This window comes from Onychomys torridus, chromosome 15, assembly GCF_903995425.1.
Source record: "Onychomys torridus chromosome 15, mOncTor1.1, whole genome shotgun sequence".
Lineage (NCBI taxonomy): Eukaryota > Metazoa > Chordata > Mammalia > Rodentia > Cricetidae > Onychomys > Onychomys torridus.
The window spans coordinates 15912549-15937885 of record NC_050457.1 but is presented as its reverse complement, the minus strand read 5'-3'; the positions used below and the strand labels follow the sequence as shown (position 1 = coordinate 15937885).

At 42.9% G+C, this 25337-nt stretch overlaps 1 protein-coding gene across 1 annotated transcript in view; it reads left to right on the top strand.

Moving 5' to 3' along the window:
- Msh3 (mutS homolog 3) overlaps nucleotides 1-25337 on the top strand; it is a 153542-nt gene that overhangs the window by 15342 nt on the left and 112863 nt on the right. Inside the window, 1 exon segment of the mRNA XM_036206875.1 lies at nucleotides 2718-2884. Within this exon segment, the coding sequence (XP_036062768.1) occupies nucleotides 2718-2884 (167 nt within the window).

Here is a 25337-nt window from a genome sequence, read left to right as displayed (position 1 = left end):
TAGTGCACTTTATATATAGTGTAGGATAAATGAATACCAGAAATAGCTCTCCTCTGTCTTCCAGGTAACTGTGATTCAGGAGTTATAGTTTCACTGATTTTTGACTTCTGCCAACTCATGGGCAAGTTCACTCACTTATAGATGGATCTCTTTTGACTGTTAGACTCCCTTATAACTACTCTTTCTGCTTTTTCTAACGTCTACAGTCTAATGTGACCAGCATTAGCAGAAATTCCTAAAGCTTGAATGTCTTCAGTGTACCTTCAATGCATTATTCATACCGCATAACTTCGCTAACCTGACATTTGCTTAGCCAATAAGCCCCTCTCTCGGGGGGTTAGCAGTACTGTGGGTGTTGGGGAGACTCAAATGGGTTTTTTCCCCCCTGAGAAGCACTTTTTATCTAGTTCTAGACAGTTGGTCCCATCTACAAATAGTCAGGCTGTTTGCTTTTCAGCTTTAGCATATGTAGTGTGCTGTTGTATATTTACCTGGAGCTCAGACTAAAGAACAGAGTTGAAGCACAGGAGAGCACACAGGCCCTACTTGGGGCGTTTAGAAGAGCATCCTGCCACTACCAGGTGAGCAGCGACCGGAAAAGATGAACAATGGTCCTTGACCCTAAGTGGTTTTTGGTTCCTGTCCTTGACCTCAGTGGTCACTTTTCTGGCTGATGGCAGCCTGAGCTCTTGCTGAGGCTGCACTTTTCTCTTGGGCTCTGGAAGCCTCCAGTTTGCACAAGGCCACTTGGAATGTGCTCCAGTTCCTCAGATTCAGTGTGGCCGAATGGAGTTCATTTCCCTCAGCACTGTTCTCCCTGGGTGTTTCTCCCACTGTGATGAGCATCTTACACTTCCCAGTCACCATCTGAGAGTCCCCTTTGGGTGCTGGTAGTTGGTCTGAAATTGAAAGCCTCACTGTTGAGAACAGTTTTCTGTGGGTTTCTTAATGCCACACGTCTCTTAGAGTAACACACGGTACAGGTATTGCCATTAGATGAGTTCTTTGATTAAAGCAACAGAGAATATGACTGGCTGATGACTCTGTCATCTGTTTATGTCAATGCTTGGTTTGTAGATTGGGATGTGAACCTAGGTAGGTAAATCTAGTGTAATGGTGCCACAGCTGGGGGCACCAGAGGATACCTCTGGGCTCGACTTGAGGGCATTCCCTGGCTACAGATGAAGGATTTGAGGAAATTATGAAATACTCAAAAGGAAAAGATGAATAGAAATTTAACAGAGTAGTATGAGACAATGACCCAGGTCGGTAACTCTAACACTGCCCAGAATCCTCGAGTTCCCCAGGTGCTTTCCTCCTACAGTAACTGCAGTGATTTAAAGTAAATGATTGAAATGACGTAAAGATTTGGGGGCAATAGTATTGTTTTCTTCTAGTTCTGTTTTTGCCACCTTGACCTTTGTATGCAGAGTAAGCCTACTATAATAGTGCTTTGAATATTCATTTCCCACCTTGTATGCAAAATAAAAACATTGTTTTTCTGTTTATGTATTCGCTGTGGGGCTCACACATGTCCCATGCTTGCAGACATGAGAGGGTACTTCGTGAGAGTCAGTTCTTTCTACCACGTGAGGATCAAACAGAGGTCACCAGACTTGGGAGCAAGCACTTCTATCTGCTGGGCCAGCTTGCTGGCCTGAGTGTGACATTTATTTACATTTCCTAGCTAGGGCCTGGATCTTGTTGCAAGTGACTATCACTTAGCTGACTGTGTCAACAGTATAAGGATTTGTCACATGTGACTTTTCGTTAGTGCAAGCTATCTCTACTGTTCATCTCTAAGCACCAGTAGTAGAGCGTGCAGGCTGGGGAGCCGGACTGCTCAGTTTGAATCCGGCTCCATCATTTTGTTGCTCTGGGATGACCTTGGTTAAGTGATTTCACTACCTCTGCACCTCTACCAAACCTTGGCTCTTTCAGATTGTCTTCCTGTTATTACACAGGGTGACAGGTGATGGTTTTAAGTTGTCTTGGCTTTTTTTTACTGAATCCTGGGTGAGTTTCACCCTTCTTTGGTTCTGTCTGGTTTTTGTTGTGCAAGAATATTGGCTTTATGCCGTCAGGGGTGTTCACCGGCACTTTGTTGTGGTACCGTGCTTTCTGTGCTGGGCGAAGCTGTCAGCTTTCACATACTAATTGTCTGGTTTGATCCTGTAACAACCCGCTGAGGGAAGTTGATAATGCATTTCTACGGGTAGGAGAGGAGCTGATGCCCAGCAGGGCTTGGTGTCTTGTTATAGCACTCTGTCAGGTCCATCGGGTCCCAACCTGTACTCAGCGTGCCTCCTGAAACTCCTGCTGAAGCCTCTTGCGTTATTTATTTATTTATTTATTTATTTATTTATTTATTTATTTATTTATCTTGAGTGTGCACATGTGCATATGGCAAATATGTGGAGGCGAGAGGACAACTCTGGGAGCACGTTCTCTCCTTCCATCAAGTGAACCCTGTGGAACTCAAACTCAGGCCTCAGGCTCGGCGGCAGAACCCATTATCTGTTGAGCCATCTCCTCAGCCTGTCTTAGACCCTGCGAAGCTAGCTTAGGTAAGAGTCTTAAAGGGCAGACAGATTTTCACTTTAGAAACGGAGCATGTTGGCAAGAGTGTCATTACTGGAGCCATGCTGTGGCGTGCCAGTGCGGCTGGGAGAGTGTCTGTGCATTGTGCTATCTATCGTGTTTACCTTTGCTTCCAGGGAGTGCAGCCGGCCACGGGCGAGGTCCTGTTCGACTGCTTCCAGGACTCTGCCTCCAGACTGGAGCTGGAGACTCGCTTATCAAGCCTGCAGCCCGTGGAACTGCTGCTCCCCTCCCAACTGTCAGAGCAGACGGAGGTGCTCATCCACAGGGCCACGGCTGTCAGGTGAGTCCTGACCACTCTCAGAGTAGAGTGATTCCCAAACAATGCTTGTTCTTATTGAAATTATATCCCAGTAATAGAGTTTCTGGAAGAAAAAAAACTTGTGTAGGACTATAGGTTACAGTCATTTTAAAAGGATTTAATTATATTATTTGATGATTTATGTAGACATTCTAGAGGTAGTTTAGAACTTATTTCTTTAAATGCATGTTTCTCTTCAGGGTGGTGCCGGGTGGTTTTATTCACTAGGACTCATATATCACAGCACTCGTTATGAACAGGGTATGGGCACCACAGCAGGTGGAGGGGAACACGCATGTGTGAGGCTGTAGCGTGCCTCACTGGATCCTCACTGGATTCTAAGGGCATGCAGTGTTAGTTACTCCCCAGGAAGGTGCCTCTGTGGAGGAGCGTGGCTGGAAAGGGCAGCGAGTCGAGGGCTGCTCAGGAATGAAGAGGGCCGTCTGCCTGAAGGGATGATGGCTGTCGGGTTTACAGCTAGCAGGCTGACAAGTTACTGGGAAAATCTGAGTTACAGGGAGCACATGTTTGTCTTTGGAGTTCAGAGTTTATTTCCATTTATGTTTTTTTTTTTTTTCTTTTTATCAAAGTAGCTTTTACAGTTTGTCTTTCTGATGAAATCGCTAATATACATTCATTGAGAAGAATTAAGAGTTACAAAAAGAAAGATAATCCAGTTCCATAAATACAGAAATAACTGCACTTTGGTGCTTTATTTTTATATGTATTAATCTTTTTATTTATAAACTTGTGTTCATGTAGCAGATATAGTTTTGTACCAGTTTTTTAACTTAAAAATTCCCTATCTATTTTCTTATGGGAAATTGCATACCCATGAACTTACTCAGAACAGTGCAGTGAGGTGCCGGGCGTCTGTCAGCCAGTGTCAGCTGCCCTGTCTCAGAGATTGTCTTATGCATCCTCACCCTTCTCAGGTAGAGCTCAGTGAACGTCATTTGTCTGCTAATATTTCTGTAAGCACCTCACAACAAGATGCCATGTGACATCTGTTGTACAAGTGGGTGGTTTGTCCCTTGCTTTTTGTTGTGTTTCCTGTTTCAGCTCTGCAGACGTTGCTGTAGCATCTGTGGAAACTTGTGCATGCATTTTCCATTCTTTCCTGAAGGTGGAATTTCTAAGTCGGAATTATAAACACTTATAAAGATTTTGGATGCTGGCCCAAGCACTCTGGGAACTCTGTCAAACGTTTACAGTCATCGTTTAAATATTCTTCATTACATTATAGGCAGAGGCTTCTGGATCAAATCCCTTTATTTGGCTCTTAGTTTTCCTCTGTGTTTAAACTTGGCCAGTGAAAAGCCACACAGTCTGTTAATGAGGGGTGCTGACCCTGGAAAGGTAAAACATGAATACCTTCTCAATCCCTTTGAAGAGACGCTTCTGGATGGAAGCACATTTACAGTGTTCCGTGTCTTTGATTTTGCTCATTTTCTTTACAACTAAGTGTATATTTGATTAATTTAGATTAACCTGGAATTTGGCCATTTAATCATCAGGTTTTCTATTTTCCACTTATTTTTATAAAAATAAAGGCAAAAGTCAATAAAATGCCGAAACCTGTGTAGTAGCAGATAGTGCCATGATGGAGTTTATTTGGCAAGGAGCTTTTACCTGATGGTGTTCCTCAGTGTTCCTTGTCCGATGAGGTTGTGGAGCCTGAATTTGGCATGCTGGAGACATCCTGGGTGGCTGATGGAGACTTAGGAATCTAATGACTTCAGGCCATTTTACTGTATTTCTCTAGCTAGCGTTCTAGGTTTGGAATTCTGCCTACATTACTGACCACATAAGTCTCTACTCTTGGTATATTTTCTTTTTGTACCTTTTGTTCATGAACAGTCGAGAATTAAGCATCCATTTCTATGAGTATCTGTAGCTAACTTACATGTCTATAGAGAGGGAGCTGGTAGATTTTCAGATGTCAGCGTCAAATAGCAGGTTGAGGTGGAAATCTGTCTATTAGAGTTCATTGTGCCTTCTTAGCCTTTTCCTTGTGCATGTCTTTAGGAAATAATTTCCCTGCTGCTGTAATGTTTCTTTTGTTGGTTGTGACCCTTGGTTTTTGTTTTTTGTTTTTCAAAATAAAAACAATCTTATGACTCTTTTAAAACATTTAGAACTTATATTTTAATTCAGGGCTGAGGAGAAGGCACCATGGATAAAATGATTGCTGTTTGCACATGCTTGTGCATGAGGATCTTAGTTCAGCTCTTCAGCACCCATGTGGGAAGCATTGTGTGGTGACGGATTCTGTAATCCTTGTGCTGGGACAGGAGATGACATGATCCATGGCTCCTGATAGAGGCCCCTCTTGTTGCTTTTGACCTCTGGCTTGTGTGTGTGCACATTGGAGAGATGGAGGTGGAGTGGGATTGCCAAGCACCTTGCAGGAAAGTAAACTCATTTTAAAAAACATTTTAATTTACTGTTTCTACTTGTTTTTAAGAGTCTATTTGGACCAATTAAGTCTCCTTGCTTCTGGTAACATTCTATTACTTTTATACTTCAAGACATCTTTTCCCATTTTGAAAGCACTTTGCCTTTATTTTCATCTATATTTCATTTGCACCAAATTATTTTTTCTTTCTTAATTTTATTTGCAGTGTTCAATTTTAAATTTGCTTTTTTTCTTTATTTCACTGCATGAGGTGAGTTCCTACCTTATTTTTTAAATTCGAGCTAGTGGCTTCACTTTAATGTCCACAGAGCTCATGGGCCTTTCCTGACTGGATAGAAGCTCCTGTGGTGGGCTCTTTGTGTACTGCTCAGCCATCCAAGCCACGCAGAGCAATGTAAAAGAAAGGACTGTAGCAGGAGCGTGGTTAGGTTTGAAGAACAGTTTACCAGACTTCTGTTCCCAGTTGGCTCGCAGGCAAGAGTGTAGCACTGAGCTTTCAGGTACAAAGTTTGTGTCCGGTGGCGTCTGGTATCTACGCTGATGTGCGGTTTCTTAGCTCAGCCCACAGTCTCACTACTCCCCCCATCTTCCTCTGCACAGTTGGAAGGTCAAAGCCCTAGTTTTTGTCAGGTACTGGTGGGTATTGAATTAACACCAAAGTCAGTCTGTATTAATGCTATGTGAGGAAATGCAAAAACCGCTTAGAATTATAGAAGACTCTAATGTAGCAGTTTTCAAAACATTTTTTAAAAAATTTAACTTTTTATTCTTAACTTTAACCACAAGAGGTCTCCAAAGGATTTTATATTTTATGAGTTAAGATTTTCGTTTAAGATTATGAAGTCCTTCCTATTTATTTTTCAAACTAGTTGTATTTATTTTGTATCATGTTTATATTCAGGACAAGTATTAGGCAAAGATGGTAGTCAGCCGAGTCAGACACTCCTGAATAGTGACAGTGGTGACAAACAGCTTTCCTCTAGTTGTTTGTCTTTGTATAGACCGTGTCAGATGGGCTTAGTCCTAAGATCCTGTTATCTTCTGTTTGTTGTCAAAATGTACAGAGAGAACCAAAGAACAGTGGCTTTGAGATTGCTTTAATTTAGAGATTTTTATGTTTATAGAAAACAGTTTATAGTCGAAAGTGCTCTGGAAAGCACTACATTATATTATTAATAATTGTTACTAATATTTACTAGTTCTCACATTGAGTTTTGAGGCAGTCATGATGACCATAGCAGGTGGTGCTCACATCTGAGTTCATGGATATAGGAATATCCTGTGCACACAGCCAAGGAGGGCTCTGTGGAGGAGGCGGGCATGCATGGGACATTTGCAGCCAAGGAAGGCTCTGTGAAGGAGGTGGTGGCATGTGTGGGGACATTTGCAGTCAAGGAGGGTTCTGTGGAGGAGGTGGCATGTGTGGGGACATTTGCAGTCAAGGAGGGCTCTGGAGGAGGTGGCATGTGTGGGGACATTTGCAGTCAAGGAGGGTTCTGTGGAGGAGGTGGCATGTGTGGGGACATTTGCAGTCTAGGAAGGCTCTGTGGAGGAGGTGGCATGTGTGGGGACATTTGCAATCAAGGAGAACTCTGTGGAGGAGGTGGCATGTGTGGGGACATTTGCAGTCAAGGAGGGCTCTGTGGAGGTGGCATGTATGGGGACATTTGCAGTCAAGGAGGGCTCTGGAGGAGGTGGCATGTGTGGGGACATTTGCAATCAAGGAGAACTCTGTGGAGGAGGTGGCATGTGTGGGGACATTTGCAGTCAAGGAGAACTCTGTGGAGGAGGTGGCATGTTTGGGGACATTTGCAGTCAAGGAGAACTCTGTGGAGGAGGTGGCATGTTTGGGGACATTTGCAGTCAAGGAGAACTCTGTGGAGGAGGTGGCATGTGTGGGGACATTTGCAGTCAAGGAGGGTTCTGTGGAGGAGGTGGCATGTGTGGGGACATTTGCAGGACAGAAGACTGACTTGGTGGAAGAGAAGGAAGTGCATAGTGTGTGAAAAGAAATGATTCAATCTCAGGCACACAGCTGGAAAGATTAGAGAAGTATAAGAACAAGGGAGAGGAGCCAGGCATTGGTGGCGCACGCCTTTAATCCCAGCACTCGGGAGGCAGAGACAGGCAGATCTCTGTGAGTTCGAGGCCAGCCTGGGCTACAGAGTGAGTGCCAGGAAAGGCACAAAACTACACAGAGAAACCCTGTCTCGAAAAACCAAAAACCAAACAAACAAACAAACAAAAAACAAGGGAGAGACACTCCTGACCATGACCAGGGGAAATGTTCATCCTGAGATTGAGGAAAAATTACAGGGTGTTAACCCAGAAATCCAGGGAAGAGGCATAGATTCCTAGTGAGAATCAGTGGGGTTTCTGACAATTGTAGAGAAGAAGAGATGAGTTTACGGTCAGGTGAGACACTTGAATAAGTGGAAAAGAATAATTCCTTAAGTGGGGAAAACCCATAGTGTAAAGTAAGATGAAGGAGTTTTGAGGTGTCAGTCATTGAAATATCAGGAAGAAAAGCAGAAGGGAAGGTTTATTGTCACCAGAGCCAGGGCGAGTGGGTGGTGGAGCTGTGGCTGTCCGCTGCATGTGACACACTGAATCGTATGGGTTTGGTTGTGTTGACTGAGATTATGTGACATTCGGGAAGATGCCTGCATTAAGAAGTAGCCCTCAGTAGTTGAGATGATGTACTGAGGATCTGTGGAAGAATGCCTTTCAGTGTCCAGTGCCTTTAGCAGTCTGACCTTGAAATAAATGCTTGAATATTTCATTTACATTTTTTATGCTGCAGATTTAAAGAACATGTTGAAGTCTACTGTTATGTTAGATTTATTAATGTTATTATTATTGTTATTATTATTATTTTTTTCTTTTTTTTGTTTTTCGAGACAGGGTTTCTCAGTAGCTTTGGAGCCTGTCCTGGACTAGCTCTGTAGACCAGGCTGGCCTCGAACTTACAGAGATCCACCTGCCTCTGCCTCCCGAGTGCTGGGATTACAGTCATGTGCCACCGCCCAGCTGTTATTATTTTTATTATTATTTTGACTACAGAAGACCAAACATCAGCTGCACTTCTTTAAACAAACTATTTTTGGAGGTGATTATCATATCCTGAAGACATATCCCTCAAAGGCCCTTTACAGTGACAGATGTTTGAAATAACCATCACAGCACTTCAGTTTAGTCTTCTGTTAGTTTACGTGTTAGAGGCTGTTCAACACTTTGAGTTGCTGTACTTTGATTTTCAAGATTGTTATGGAAAATGTTTAATAGTGTTAGTGTCAAAATGAAGCTAGTTTTGAGTCTGTATAAAGTAGGTTTCTGTTAAGGTTAGTCTACCTTCTCCCTAATGTCATTATTCCAGTATGACACTAATTAAAAAGCATCAAGCCAAGCCGGATATGGTGGTGCACGCCTTAAATTCCAGCACTCAGGAGAGGAGGCAGAGGAAGATGGATCCTTGTCTACAGAACAAGTTCTGGGACAGTCAGGACTATACAGAGAAACTGTGGGGGAGTTGGGGAACCTTTTGAAGGATAAGAGGAAAAAAGGGAATTTTTTTTTCTCAGTAAGCTGTTTAATAATATGAAGTTATTACATATTTGAGGGTTCCAGGTTAGTGATTGCATTGTTCTATCTAAGATTAATAAATCAGTCCCTTGGACTTAGATGATGCTATTTCAACATAATTTTTAGGTTTTAGGAGCCAATTAAAGGAGGGATGCTATATCAAGTGAAGGATGCCATATCAAGAGAGTGATACCATATCAAGTGAGGGTGTCATATCAAGTGAGGGTGTCATATCAAGCACTGAGTGGATTATGGGAATGAATAGCAAAGCACGTAAGTGTGATGGAGGTGAGGCTGGGTGAGGTGAAGACAGGATGAAGAAAGGGGATGTCAGGCCCAGGCCAGCTGAGAAGTCAGCTGTGTGGGTGAAGAATGACCAGGCATAGCTCTCCTGTCAGAGTCCCTCAGTGCCAGGGAAGGAGGCTGGAGTGCACCATCCAGGAGGGTGGGACTTTATTTTGATGTTTCTCAAGTTGGGCCTACTGATTGCTGTCATGGCTGTTTGATTTTGTGTCAGAATTTGTCCTTCTACATTTTAAATAGCAATTAAAAAATTAGAGAGTCAATACATTTGTTTTTCAAGTGAAAAAAGTGTCCCCTTAAAAAGGAAAATGCAGCACTTGGGAAGCAGAGGCCAGTGGATCTCTGACTTCAAGGCCAACCTGGTTTACAGAGCGAGTTCCAGGACAGCCAGGGCTATATAGAGAAACCCTGTCTTGAAAAACCAAAAACCAAAAAAGGAAAATGATTTTGTTTACCTTCTCAATGTGATAGGTATTGCTATTATAATATATGGCTTAAATATCTAAACCTAAAGCGTAGTGCTTTATGCCCTTTTTCTAATAATCAGTCAAGAGTTGAGAATACAGACAGGCCCATGTATGACACTAATGGCATGTGGACAGTCTTTTGATGTGAAGGAAGATGCTCTGCCTAAGATGAACTTTCCTGTCCAAGTGGGGAGGTCAAGGTACTATTTTTCCTTAATAAACCTCCCCCATTTCTGTAAATACCAGTTTCAGATTCACAGCAAGATCAAGAGGAAGTAATTTTCCATAAGCCTCTCCCACATTCTCCAGAGCAAGACTAAGTTCTTCTCAGTTCAGCTTTTTGTAGTTTAGTGTAAAGACTCAATTCTTTTCAACCTTTTTTCTGTTTTTAAATATTTATTTTATTTTGTGTGTATGAGTGTTTTACCTCTGTGTATTTATGCCCACCACCTGCATGTCTGGTGCCCAAGGCGCTCAAAAGAGGGTGTAGGATCCTCTGGAACTGGAGTTAGGTATTTTGTGGTATATTTTGATCACACTGTGATACTGACAATAAAGTTGACCTTGAATCAGGGGATGGGGTTACTGATTGGCCACTGTGGTTAACTCTATCCAGATTAGGATAGAGAGACACAGAAGGGAATGGGGAGGGGCTTAGAAAGATGCATGCAACTTTTCAGTCTGGGAAGCACGGAGAGGCAGGGTCAGCTGATCATTCCTCTGCTGCTCTGTGGATCTGTCAGGTTTCTACCCCTAATGTCTGACTCCCAGGTTTTATTTAATAATAAAACAATAAAAATAATGGCTTCCATGTCTGGTCATGAGCCATCATGTGAGTGCTGGGAACTGAGTCCATGCCTCTTCAAGAGCAACAAGTGCTCTGAACCACTGAGCATCTCCCAGCCCCTCATAGACTCTTTGGAGAATTTCATACACGAGTACTGTAATTACATCCTTCTCCCTGCCGCGTTCACCCTCCATCTCCTCTTTCCTTGCCAAGCTAGTGTTCTTTTCACCCATTGCCTTTCCCAGCGTTCTTCCTTCTGTCCTTGCAGACGCCAATAGCAGTGGTGTCCAGCTCACGGTTTTGTCCGTCTATATTCCATGTCGTTCAGATTGGTTCCTCCCTGTGGTTCCCGCTTCACTGATGGCTTCCTGTCTTCTTCAGGCAGCTGAGCATTGAGCATCTAGTTTGATTATTGTATTCCTCACTTCTGAATTTGTTGTTTGGTTTCCTGTTATGTCTTTAATTTCTGTACAGAAATTTTCTGACTTTGGCCTTTTATCTTTTTCCTTGTTTCAGGCCTGTGTATAATGACTGGTTAAAAACATTAATTAATAACAATAATTACTGTACTCTAGCCAAGGGCTAGGCTGTGAGACTGCAGCCTCCTCTTAAGTCTGCCCCGGGGTGGGTGGAGGTTGGAACACAGGTTTTTCTGTAGCCCTTGGCTAGCGTGCAGTAGTTACTGTCTGGGAGTGTTCTGTCTTTTCAAGCCGTCTTCCCTGGGAACTCCTTTAGGGAGAGGAGTCAGTCTTTTCCTTGTTTGTTTGGCCTGTGCTTGCTTGACCTTCTGCAGTGTTGGCTTCTCCAGCTCTGGGTGTGTATTGTGAAGAGTAAAACAAGGGAGCTGACCACTGTGTCCTGTTCAGTCTGAGTGTCCTAGGCGGCCTGTTTTCTGCCTGCCTTTGTCCTAGGTGTGACGTGCAGGGAGTTGGCCTTTCAGGAGGAATAGAGGGAAGTGCTCTCATCCCTTCCCCATGCACAAGTCCTCTGGCCAAGATCATGATTGCTCTGTATCACTTTATTTCCTTGGCGTTATTTTAATATAATTGAATTATTAGTGCATTGATTATAATGAAGATATTTACTGCAGTAGAGTTGAGCTTTGTAGATGTGTGGATCTGATTAAAACCCTCTGAATTTTTTTTTGTAGTTCAAATTGTAAAATACTTTTAAAGGAACAATCATCAAAACCATCCTAGTCTTATTTTCTGTGAGTTCACAGTAGGGGTCTACGGAAAGTACTGGGAAGACTTTTGCCAGCCCTCCTTCTAGTGACCAGTATGAGACTAGGCCCCATCACCTTCTCCGACACTTTATCCTTTCTTATTATTGCACATAAAAACTGAGTGTCAGTTAACTATCAGAAGGAACCTCAGTAGCAACCGGCCTCGGAGCCCGGAAGGGGGTTGTCATGTACAGAGCGTGAGGCTGAAGGAAATGGCTTGGCACAGGGAAGGTGCTGGCTGAGTGACCGGCCACTCCAGATAGCTCCACACTGACCTGGCTTGCTTACCTGAGAGCATTGTAAGTGACTCACTTTTTTTTTTTTTAACTTCCATAGTTAAATATTTACTAAATGTATATTTAAAACATCCAATTAGGGAATCAAACCTGTAATTTCATAAATTTTTCTGGTGTCTAAGTGTCTTAAGTTGGTATTGAGTTGATTTGGCAAGAATGATCAGGCTGTAGTGACATACTTCACTGACAGAGGTGGGGAGGTGATGCCAGAGGAAGGTGTGAGCACTTAGGGACAGTGCCACATTCACCTGCTGCTCCTTAGATTCTCTAACTTGAATTGAACCAATATAAACTGGATCATTATTTGAATGCTAAAACAAAGCTAGGTATAGTTAAAGGGAAATATAAATGATGAGTCTGAGGCCCAGATCAGGCACTTAAGCTCTCAAAGATGGGCGGTCTCCATTTTTTCTGACTGGCTTTCCTCTCTTACTGGGATATTTTATTCCACCATCTAGATAATTTTATTAATTTAGGTCTCTAGCAGTAAACCTTAATGAAACATCCTTTTCTTATGTCTAAGAAAAATCTTGATATTGATATGTTGGCAGTAATTCTCGAATTATTGATACATGTTCTGAGCTCCACATTATTAAATATTCATTCATTTGTTCATCATTAAAAATATTCACTGAGTATCAGCTGTGTACCCAATTTGCTATTAGGTGGTAAAGGTACAAAAAGGAGAAAGAATTTTCTTCTCCAGCTTCCAGAGAGGAGTTGGTCATGGGACCAAACAATGATGGACATGCCTGTGGTGGGTCTTAAAGAGACCCACTCCTAGCCCGATGTGCTGGCATATGCTGTAATCCAGTGTTTGGGAGGGAGGCTGAGGCAGGAGGTTCTTGAGTTTGAGGCCAACTTGGGCTACATTAGATGACCACCAAAAGAACAGATACTCCTAGCTTGGAAACATGAAGGGGTCAGCTTCCCAGGGGAGTGTCAGTCCCTGACGTAGCAAGGGTGTCCGTCAGCTGGGAAGATGGAGGTTTTCTTTGGGGGTGAGGCTAGTTTGGTGGTCGGCTCTCAAGGAGCGAGGGAGGCCAAGGCAGGAGAGAGCTGTGTTTTGGAGAGGAAAGGTGTGCAGAGTGAGAAAGAATGGAGAGGACGTGGGCCACAGCAGGGCCGGGGAAAGTGGTTTTTGATGAAGACAGCAGATGAGGTGGCTGGGGACAGGACCACTTTCACTATGGCCTTCCTTTTTCAGTTTTCCTTCCTTTTTTGGTACTGGAGATTTAACTGAAGGACCTTGTATGTACTAGACCATTGGGCCATGTTTAGCCCCAAATGATCATCAGTGTTCCCAGATTCTATCAAAGTAACACACACACACACACACACACACACACACACACACACACACACGAATGGTTCAATGAGTTACACTTTTAAATAAACAAAATAATTGTCATCTATTTTTATTTTTTAGAAAACCGGTTTGGGCCTTATAAACATAGGGATACTGTCAGAGAAGCCCAGAGTTATGTGTCTGATTCTCAGCAAGCTCATCAACTGCTTTCTAGAGGAGTATATTGATTTCTTATCATTTTTGTTTTATTATTTCTATTTAAGTTAAAAAAATGTGACCTTAAATTACTTTAAACGCCCTGACATTTCTTTGGATACCTCCTTGTAGGAACTGTTAATGGAGGTAATTATGAATATGTTAAATAGCAGAAATAAGTCTTGCACACATTGGGAAAAAAATATTTAAAGAGGAAATGTTCCTGAACTCTTGGTCTTCCTGCCTCTGACAAGTCTGAGATTATGGGCATGGGCCTCAGGCTCAGGAAATATTCTTTTTTAATTTTATTTTTATTTTATATACATTGGTGTTTTGCTTGCACCTCTGGGTGAGGGTGTTGGGTCCTCAGGAAATAGTCTTAATGTAAAACAAAACTATTTATATTGCTTTTCTTTAAAAACATTATATTAATCTTTAGCTCTTTGTGTTGGTATATGCCCATTATCCCTGTACAAGGGTGTTGAGGCGAGAGGATTGCACGTCCAAGCCAGCCTGGTTTTGCAGCAAGAGACCATCTCAAATTTATATTATATATTACATATTGTATATTATATAATGTGTATATATATTACACATTCCATCCCAGGTTGAAGCGCTGTCCTATTGTCAATAGTTTTCTTATTACCGATTCTTTCTGTATGTCTGGTTGGTACCTTTGCGAGTGTGCTTAACTTAGAGAGTACGGAGATCCATATTTTAAAATAGGATAACGTGAAGGTGCTAGTTAACTGTGAGAGGGTTTGGTAAAGGGTTTAGTTAAGTAGTGAGTGTCTTTCCTTGAGCTCCTCAGGAGTGTATCGACCTGAAGAGAATACGTGGGTTGTACCTGCAGTAAGTTTACTGACAGTGGAACTAGAAGAAACAGCATCTGATGTCTGGAATGAACTTGGCCTCGGGGGTGGCCTTAGGGGGCCCCCAGGCGGGGCTGCACTGCATGAGCAGACATTTCAGAAGCAGTTGAGTGAGGAGGCCGCATTTGTTTCACTGACTCAGCTTTGATTTTTGTAAATACACCTGTTCATATGGGGTCCAGGGTTTAATTATACAAAGTCTCCTCATTAAAGAAATACCTTGTTCCTCAGGGTTTTCCTCATAGGGCTATGCTGTAAATTTTAATATCCTAGTACTATCTTCTCCCCATGTTACAGAGTTTTATTTATATCTCATTTGTGAAAACATTAAAATTATTTTATTACTTTACGTGTATGGATGTTTTGCTAGCATGTACACTTGTACACCATGTCTGTACATAGTGCCTGTGGAAGCCAGAAGAGGACATTGGATCCCCCGGAACTAAAGTTACAGACAGTGTGAACCACCATATTGGTTCTGGGAATTGAACCTGGGTGCTCTGGAAGAACAGGTAGTGAGTGCTTTTAACCACTGAACCATCTCATCTGTCCAGCCCCTGCAAAAACGTTTTTTAGAAACTAGTTGTGATTCAGTAGTTGAGCTTTTAAATTGTCTATGATTATCACCTTAAAAAATAAGTCCTATAACAAATACCAAAAGAGCTTTTATTATTTCAGGCGGAGGCAAGGAGACAGTGTGCATTGTAGGGTGAACTCTGTTCAGTTTTGTTGACTGTAAACATACTTCTTTCTCTTGGGCTAGTTCCACTCCCTGTTAGCAGCAGGGATCCCATGACTCTGGCATCTCCAACATCCTGGAGTCTCCAAAGCAATCCAGGCTTCTCCTTCACAGCTTCGCTCAATGGCCTCTCTAGGCCTCCATTCAGGGACACCCCTGACATTTGCCTAACCTCAGTGGTTTTCCTTAGTCATGGAGGCAAATTTTGTAACCCCTTTCTTCTATCCTTGTCTCTAAAGCCAGGAGCACTTGACTGAAGCTGCCAAGTTCTGTTGTTTACCGGAGCTGGAACATGGCCCCTCATTCAATTACATCTTTCCTTCACTGCCTAAACTTGACTGTCCTGAAACCTGCTCTGTAGACCAGGCTGGCCTCTGCCTTCTCAGTGCTGGGATTAAAGGCGTGCGTCACCACACCTGGCTCTAAGCTTCTCTTCAGTTCCTGTTCACAAGTTGGGATTTAGCTGGGTGGGGTCTCGCTCTGAGGTCCGCACTCCCTTTATTCCATTTCTTAATCTGTGTATCTCCTTGAACACAGGACTTAGCTCCATTCCACTTCCTGGTGCTCCTTTTCTCCTCAAAATTTACCTCTTATAATTTACCCTGCTCAGCTTGCTCCTTTTCATTATAAATCTTCATTAGAGTTACCAGTAAATACCACAGGACAGAGTCTCCCCTGCCATTGGACTCTTCGGACAAGGACAGAAAGCAGCCACATTTATCATAAAAATGATTTCTAGGCAGCATATTAAAATTCTTCTCCTCTGAATCCTCTTGAGATAACCCTCCACCCCCACAGTTCATCAAATCACACACAGCACCACTGTCTCCCATGCTCCTACTGGTTAAGGCCCATTAAGCAGAATTTAAAGCATTTCACTGCTTTCATAACCTAAAGCACCAGAGTTCAAATTCATCTAAACAAAAACATGGTCAAGCTTACCCCAGTCCTGGTACCAACTTTTGTTTTAGTTAGGTTTTCTATTGCTGTGAAGAGACACCATGACCATGGCAACTCTTATAAAGGAAAACATTTAATTGGGGTGGCTTGCTTACAATTTCAGAGGTTCAGTCCATTATCATGTCGGGAGCATGGTGACATGCAGGCAGATATGGTGCAGGAGAAATAGCTGAGAGTCCTATGTCTTGCAGGCAACAGGAAGTGGCCTGTGACACTGAGTGAAGCTTGAGCAAAAGAGACCTCAAAACCTGCCCCTACAGTGACACACTTCCTCCAACAAGGCCATACCTACTTCCAAAAAGCCATACTTCAGAATAGTGCCATTCCCTATGAGCTTATGGGGGCAAATTTTATTCAAATTACCACAGGGGCCCAGTTTCTGTTGCCTCATTTTTAATGCTATTGAAATAAAGATGATTTTCTTTCACCCACAAAGTGTTAAACTCAGGAATAGGAGTATAGCTCGGTGATGGAGAGCCCGCCTAGGGAAGCTTACTGCAAACAGTAGATCTGAGCGAGATGCGCGCACATGTAGGATTCCCTGATAGACTAATGGCCACCTGAACACTTTCTAGTTACTAAGTAAGGGTACCACTTATGTATGAATTACCGTATAGGTGTCTATGCTTTACAGTCTTTTATCTAACTCTTAGCTATAGCACAAAACTTACTATTAAACTGAGCAAGACAGGAGACTCCCGGGTAGAATGAAATCCTGTTTCTTCTGCACAGTGGGAACAGCCTGCTCTGCGGCTTGACTGTGGTCCTGCCTCCCCCACACTTCCTTATTCCCACAGAGAGACACCTGGCTTAGTTTCTTCGTCTTCTGGGGTGTCATTAGGTTAATTCCAAGGATCTGCGTACATGGAAAGATGTCCTTCTAAGAGAAGTTTCCAGCCGGCTTCTCCCCTGTCTCCTTCCACTGTACCTTTACTCTGTACCAAAAGTGTAAAGATTTGCTTCCGGGCTGTGCATTTGATTCGCAGCTGCCATTATACTGTGTAGTCAGAGAACACCGTTGTCAGAGCACTGATGTGCCACAGTGCTCTGCACACACACAGGCTGGAAGGTTAACTTAAAAACATGCAGTTCTAGAGTTACGTCCTGGCTGAATGTAGGAAGTGATGCTGTTTCAGCTGTCACTGCTCCCCACACAGTCCTCTGGAGCCGTGCTGAGGCCAAATGTTTGTGGGCATCTTTTTTCTGACTTCAAATTTAGACATCTCTACTCATTGCATCCCGGGCTGCTGGGGCTTCATGAGTGTATCCTGGTCTTCAAGAATTCTCTTTATGGCATGTGGTATCTCTGTGATCTTTGTGCATTAATTCTCAGATACTCCAGCCTACCTGGTAACTCCTCAGGAATTACAGGTAAAAGTCAGAATTTAAAAAGTGGTAAATGGGAGAGATGGCTCAGCAGTTAAGAGCATGTACTGCTCTTCCAGAGGACTTGGTTACTAATTTAATGCTTTTAAGTAATAATTTATGCAAAAAGACTAAAGTAGTTCCTTTGAGTTTGATTTGCTGGTCCACTGCTTGTATAAATGATCCTAACGCCAGGCACTTGCCTGATTCCTTTTCCTTTTCCCTGAGATCTAGACACCAGACCACACTGTAATCTACACATACTACCACGTACACTGAAGGACAGCACATGCAGGCATTTGAGCAGAGGGCTGCAGAGTGCTTCTGCTTGTTCAGAGCAGTCTCCTCATTTATTAGCAGTGAATTTTCACTTCTTTGTAGCCCAGTCCTCATTCAGAAACAAGTGGCTTGTTTGGTTTTGAATCATCCATTATTCCATAGGGTTGTGGTGAGTGTAAATGTTTGATGCCTCTGTGGACTTAAGACAGTGCCTGGAACACAGCCATGTTTACTTAGGTTTTTAGTGTTCCGAAGCTATTTAGCCTTTGCACTGAATTTTTGCTGCATTTGTTTCTTACAGTCCTGGACATTCTAGCCATCTCATTGCTCTCCAGGTGCTGTCCTATAAATGCAGCTAGGGGTCTAAGCGTAGCTGTCCTTCAGAGCACTTATAGCTGATAAAAGATGCTGTGGTATGAGGTTTGGGTCTGTGATGCAGGTAGTTCCACATCCACAAGGCCAGTGACATCTTCTCTGACAAGGCCACACCCCCTAACTCTTTCCAAACAGTTCCACCCATTGGGGATCAAGTGTTCAAATATATGTGTCTGTAGGGGCCATTCTCATTCAAAGCACCATACCTGGGTTGCCGGGCCCCATCACCCCGTTTATAGAAGCTTGCTAGGATTGATATATTTCTAGGAATTTATATCAGGTTGCTTCAGTGTTAGCATAAAATTAGCTATGGTAAGTGGGAGTGTTAGCAGTCAGGAAACGGGCAGATCCCGTAAGATTCATCTTGGCTCCCTTGATATGGTAGTGATTTGTAAGTCCATGTCTGAGTAGGTGTTGACCCTTCCAGTGGGTGTACTCGTTGATGGGATTGCTATGACACAGCGGAGCTGGCTAGGTGCCTGAGCAGCAGAACTTTTTGTTCACACATCTGGAGGCTGTAGGTCCCAAGTCAGTATGATAGCAGTATTGCTTCTTCTGGGGCCCCGAAGGAAGGGTCTGTACTCGGTTGTCTCTTTAGCTGTAGACAGTCTTTCCTTATCATTTTCCTCTGTGCTCGTATTGCGTACAGATTTCTGGCAGGGCCTACTCTAATGTAACTTGGTTACCTGTGTAAAGAGCCTGTCTTAGGTAAGGTCACATTCCAAGGTGGGAGAATTTCCACATATGAGTTCATGGGGTCACAGTTCAACCTGTAACCCATGCATGCAGGTGCGTACATATATTATTAATTGTTCTATGAAGACCAGCTAATCTGTTAGTTCTTTTGAAGTTGCTCTTGGGTTAATATCGGAATTTGGGTTTCTGGAGGAAAACATTGGTTTAGAGAAGTATTTTAGGCTGCTTAAAATAGCCTAAATGGGTTTGTTACTGAACTTCTGGACTCAAGGCATGTAGTTGTGAGTGAAATGGCCTTGTATTGTTTTGCTGAGAAAATACTTTTAACACATGAAGACATTTTTGGAATGGTTTTCCAACTACCCAACACTGTTTCACTTTTAGGTTTCTTCACAATTATGTAAGATGGAGTTTTTAGAAAATTTTTCTCTTTTTCTCAAAAGCTAGCATAATAACATACATGGCCTTGTGGTTTTAAAAACTGACATATCTTAGACCTCAGGAGGTACATTTTTTTTTGTGTGTGTGTGTAAATTTTTAATGTGCTTTTAAAAATGTATTTATTTATTTTTTCGAGACAGGGTTTTTCTGTGTGGTCCTGGCTGACCTGGAACTAACTCTGTAGACCAAGATGGCCTCAAACTCACAGAAATCCACCAGCCTCTGCCTCCCTAGCGCTGGGATTAAAAGTGTGTGCTACCTACCACCACCCAGCTAATGTGCTATTTTTAATGTGATATATATACATATATATGTGTGTGTGTGTGTGTGTGTGTGTGTGTGTGTGTGTGTGTAAATTTTATTTTATTTTGTTTTTTTTGAGACAGGTTCTCTAAATTTAAACGATGGCGCTCTGGCTATCCCAGAACTCACTATGTAGACCAGTCTGGCCTCAAACTCAGAGATCTGCCCGCTTCTGCCTCCCGAGTGCTGGGATTAAAGGCATGCGCCATCACTCCTAGTTTGGAATGTACATTTTGAAGTTCAGTATTTTTGTTTCAAAGTGAAGGATATGTGTTTTGCTGGATAAATACTGGAATCAGAATCTTCCTCAGAAGGGTTCAGAGTATACATTTGCATGGGAATTTAGTCATGTTAGTTGTAGACTTAAAAATAAGTCTTTCGCTTTAAATTATATACGGCAGTTTCAAAAGTTTTATTTTTAATTAGCTTTAATCAAATGTGATTTACATGTAATGAAATTTGTAAATTTTAAGTTTGTGTCAATCAAAGTCCATATAACCATCCTGTAGCCATCATTCCAATTCAGCGCCATAATCCTCCTTTCCCAGAGTTCCCTCTGCCTCTTTATAATTGTTTTCTCTTTATCTCCAACTTTGACTCCAAGGAGCTACTGATATGACCGTTGTAATTAGAGGACAGTTCAGGCTATTTCAGGGTTTCATACAAATGAAATCATTACAATGTGTACTCTTTGGTGTCTACTTTCTTCCCTTGGCATAACGAAATGGGTCTTTGTTGTTGAGTGTATGGGAAATTTGTTCTCCTTAATTGTTGTCTAGTTTTGTGTTGTATAAATATACCAAGGTATGTTGATCATTACTTACCAAATCCTTGGGTCGCTTCCAGCATTTGGCCATTTTCAGTGAAGCTGTTAGAACGTTCCTGTATTGTCAGTCTTTTCACAGACGTTCTTGTTTTGGGTAAAGACCTAGGAGTGGAATTGCTAGCTTAGGTACATAAATATGTATCCAACAGTGTGAGAAACAACGAAAATGTTTTTCAAAGAGATTCCACAATTTTGCTTCTCTGCTGCCAGTGTGTGAGAACTGGAGCTCTTCTCTGTCCTGTTCATCTATTGCCACAGCTGTCTTGCACTTTAAGCTACTGCAAAGAGCAAATTGTGATTTCACACTTGGGTTTTAATTTGCTTCTCTGTGACCAGTGCTGGTTCATGTATTTATTAGGTGTTCATTCATGTATCTTTTTTTTTTTTTTTTAAGATTTATTTATTTATTATGTATACAGTGTTCTGCCTGCATATATACCTGAAGGTCAGAAGAGGGCACCAGATCTCATTATGGATGGTTGTGAGCCATCATGTGGTTGTTGGGAATTGAACTCAGGACTTCTGGAAGAACAGCCAGTGCTCTTAACCTCTGAGCCATCTCTCCAGCCCCCATTCATGTGTTTTGTCTGTCCATTTTCACTCTTGGATTGCTTGTGTTGAGCTATAGGAATTGTTCTGGGTAAAATTCTCTCTCTCTCTCTCTCTCTCTCTCTCTCTGTCTCTCTCTGTCTCTCTCTCTCTCTCTCTCTCTCTCTCTCTCTCTCTCTCTGTGTGTGTGTGTGTGTATGTGTATGCGTGTGTATGCATGTGCACACATTGATATTTCCTCCAAGCTTTTGGTTTACTTTTTAATTTTCTCATGAACTCAAAAGTACAAAAAGTTTGAATATCAAACCTGAAGTTCACTTTAGTGATTAGTGGCTTTTCTATCTTAAGAGTTCTGTCTATTCTGGAAGCACGAAGACTTTTATATTTTCTTCTTCTAGAGGTTTATATAGTTTAAGCTTATAGTTCTAGGCCTATTAGGTGTTTTATTATATAGAGAAGGTGGTCACATACACTCAGTTACAGGTGCCAAGGTTTTATTTTGAATTTGACTTTGACAAGTGAGCTGGGATTTTATATTCCTGTAGTGGATGTTTGTAACATGAATCTTAAAAGGTCTTATAATAAAAGACCAAGAGCTAGATATTGGGGTAAAAGCTGAAATATCAGAGAAACAGAACAGCCAGCCACTAACTTACCTCTATGAAATCCTCAGCCTCAAGAGAGAGAGTTCCTGTTTCCTCACACCTTATATACCTTCCTGTGTCCTGCCATATTACTTCCTGGTACTAAAGGCGTGTGTCACCACTGCCTGGTTCTGTGTCTCTCATGTAGCCCAGTGTGGCCTTGAACTCACAGAGATCCAGATGGATCTCAGCCTACAGAGTGATAGGATTAAGGATGTGTGCTACCACTGCCTGACCTCTATGTCTAATTTAGTGGCTGGCTCTGTCCTCTGATCTCCAGGTAAGCTTTATTGGGGTACACAGTAATATCACCACAGAAATTATAGATTTTGACTTTTAAGGATATCAGTTTAAAGGATTTTGGAGGTTTTTTGTTTTGTTTGTTTCATATTAAATTACTGTGAGATGGGAACTCTAGAAACTCATATGCCAGTTTCTCCCTCATATGCCCTGCTGGGAATGAGAATAAAGTAGATTGTGTGTGTGTGTGTGTGTGTGTGTGTGTGTGTGTGTGTGTGTGTGTGTTAGAATTTGTGGAATATTGGGAAAGTGCATATGTAGTATATATACAGTGGGTATAATGTTAAGTTATCGGTTTTAGAGTTTAACGACTTTTATTACTTTGTCTTAGGTTTACTATCCTTTAGTGTAGATGTGCTCTTCTATACCTGCCGTTTCTCATGTTTGCTCTGGAAGAGCAACCGAACTCTTAACTATCTCTCCAGCCCCTAGAAAGTTTTTGATGGAACTTTCTTTTAAAGGTAACAGAATAAACATTCTAACCACTTTGAAAGAATACATAAAAGCAAGAGCCCAGAGAACCTGAGTTTCCCTGCTGTGGGCATCTTGCTGTGTAGTCATACTCTTCTGAACCTCCCAGCACCAGGCAGGCTGGCCTTGGTACTTCTTGGTCCTTGACCTCTGGCTCAGGTCCCTTGGGCTCACACAATGGGCAGATCTGTTTGTCCTTTTGTTTTCAGGCCCCTGTACTCATGACCCTGGCCCTGAGTGTGTTCTTAAGTTTGATTTTCTGTGGTAACTTGACTGAGTGGGGTCCTTTCTTCACTGTGTGGTGGGGAAGGGTCCTTCATGACCCCGATCTCTGAAACATACGCTGGCTTTTCTCTGAAGCTGGCTCACTGGCTGAGCATCAGATTGGGTCTTCTTCAGTGTAGTTCACTGTGGCCATGTAGGTCCTCTTGCTAGGATCTGTGTGATTGTATCTGTTAGGCGGCAAACCTGGGACAAGTCTCACTCAGCACCCGTGGCTCCTCCCAGCTCTCCCAGCATCCCTCGGCACCTGTGGCTCCTCCCAGCTCTCCCAGCATCCCTCGGTACCTGTGGCTCCTCCCATTTCTTCCAGCATCACTCAGCACCTGTGGCTCCTCCCAATTCTCCCAGCATCACTCAGTGCCTGTGGCTGCTCCCAGGACTTCTCACCCTCCCCCCTCCCCTAAACTTCTCCCTCCCAGGGGCTGGGTTTCTGCTTCCCTTACCCGAAAATGATCCCTGTATAACTCAGCCATTTTTGCTACATGGTGTTGTTGTTTGTTTGTTCTTTAGTTCTTAGCTCTTTGGTTCTTTGGGGGGCCCAGGTAAATCACACATGGAGTCTGATTCTTAATTATAAATTCCTGGCCTTAGCTTGGCTTGTTTCTTGCCAGCTTTTCTTAACCTAAATTATCCCATCTACCTTTTGCTTCTGGGCTTTTACCTTTTTCTACTTTGTGTATCTTTCTCTCATTCTTACTCCATGGCTGGCTGTGTGGCTGTGTGGCTGGCCCCTGCCCCCTCCTCTTCTCTTCTTGTTCTCTTATTCCTTCTCCTTTCCTTCTAGTTTTCTCCTTCTATTTGATCTCTCTGCCTGCCAGCCCCTCCTCTCCTTTTTCCTGCCTCACTATTGGCTGGTCAGCTCCTTATTAGACTGTCAGGTGTTTTAGACAAGCACAGTCACACAGCTTCACAGAGTTACACAAATGCAATATAAAAGAATGCAGCACATCTCTGTATCATTAAACAAATGTTCCACAGCATAAACAAATGTAGCTCATCTTAAGATAATATTCCACAACAACACAGCTTGGCTGGTGGCTCCTCTTTTGCTCTTCCTCTTCCTCTCTTCTCTCATGGTCTGGTTTAGTATGCCTGCCGTGTTCAGCCAGCGCTCCTCCGTCTGCCTGATTTCCCCTTCCATCTGCAATAAAACTCTTCTCCATCCTTTCGGAGGGGTGATGTCCTCCTCCTCTTTTTACTTCATTTTTCTCGTTTAGTGTCACCTGCTTCTTGGCCCAGCAGAAGGCTCCAGTTTCTGTTTGAAAACCCCACATTTCCCAACAAGTTATTGACAGACCTCAGTTGAGGATGAGTTTGTTGGCTTACATGTAAAAGTTTGAAGGTGGGCTGCCGTCGGGCATGGCTGCACATGGGATGCTTCTCTTTCTCTTCTCCTTTTGTCTCTTTTCATAGTCCACAAGGTGTCAGGATGGTTCCAGCTACTCTGTCATCTGCCATCCAAATTCAAGTCCAGCAGCAGGAAGTGAGCTCTTCAGAGCTTGTGTAAACTGAGGCATGACTGTTGTAAATTAGGTGCTGTGCTTACAACACATGGAGCTCATGTCATCACTGGCCGCCAGATGCTGCATGTTGCCACTGTCACAACTTGTAGTAACATATACCCTCTCTTAAAAGTCCCTCTGGACATAACGGCTTTCTCTCTGTTCCCTCTCTCTTCTTTCTGTCTCCCGGTCTCTCTGTCTTTCTGTCTGTCTGTCTCTGTCTCTCTCTCATGTCCCCAATCTGACACAGCCTTTCGCTCTCCCCTTCCCCCAATAAACCCCTCATTAGATCTGTTGCATGGCATGATCTCTTAGTGGCACACCTGGGCCCTGGTTTCCAAAGGCACCCTTTCACGGCTTTATCCTAATAATGACTGCTCTAAGGTTTAGTTGAGGGGAAGGGTTTTAGTTCAGATATGAGGAAGAGTACAGCCGGAGGCATCTAGAAAAGTCCAGAGCAGAGTGAGAAGGCAGTAACCTGAACATGGGCAGCAGACTAGACCAAACTATGAATGTGAGGGAGGTAGGCAGCAGGATAGGAAGGCCAAGAGAGTGCTGGTGAAGGAGAGGAACAGGCCACAGGGGACCAAGAGGGAAAGACAGAGAGAGAGAGAGAGAGAGCACATAGCTGGGAGAGCAAGAAATACCTGAGTTTTAAGGGAAGGAGAAGCTGGAGGAGGGAAGCCCGAGAGCTTGAGACATTTACAGTAGGGGGCAGGGTGAGAAGAGCTGAGGAGAGCCTCAGGTAGTTATACTGAGGATGATTGGAAGCCAGCTTGTGCTTTGGGATGCTACTACTACTGATAGACATTGAGTTTCTTTTGAACTTGACCTAGCTCACACTAAATTCTGCAGTCCTCTCCTTCCTTCCTTCCTTCCTTCCTTCCTTCCTTTTCTCTCTCTCTCTCTCTCTGGCCTGAGGTCTCCTGCTCTCTCTCCAAGGCCAGAGGTCCTCCTTCTTTTTCCCTAGGTCGGTCACCAGTTTTATTTTTGTATTTTGTAAGTTTCACATTCCAGTAGCTGCTTTTATAAAGTGACTCTTTGATTTAGAAATGCCTTTTGTTCTGACTTCTGCTTTCCAGACAATAAAATATACCCCATGCTTTCTTTTTATTTGCATTTATTGAGTAGGTTCAATTGGACAGTTGCTTCCTTCATCATCTTATTTTTTAATCTTTTGAGGCATTTTTCTTTCCTTTCCTTAGCATAGACAATAGTGAATTTCAGTGCGCTGATGTTCATGGCTTC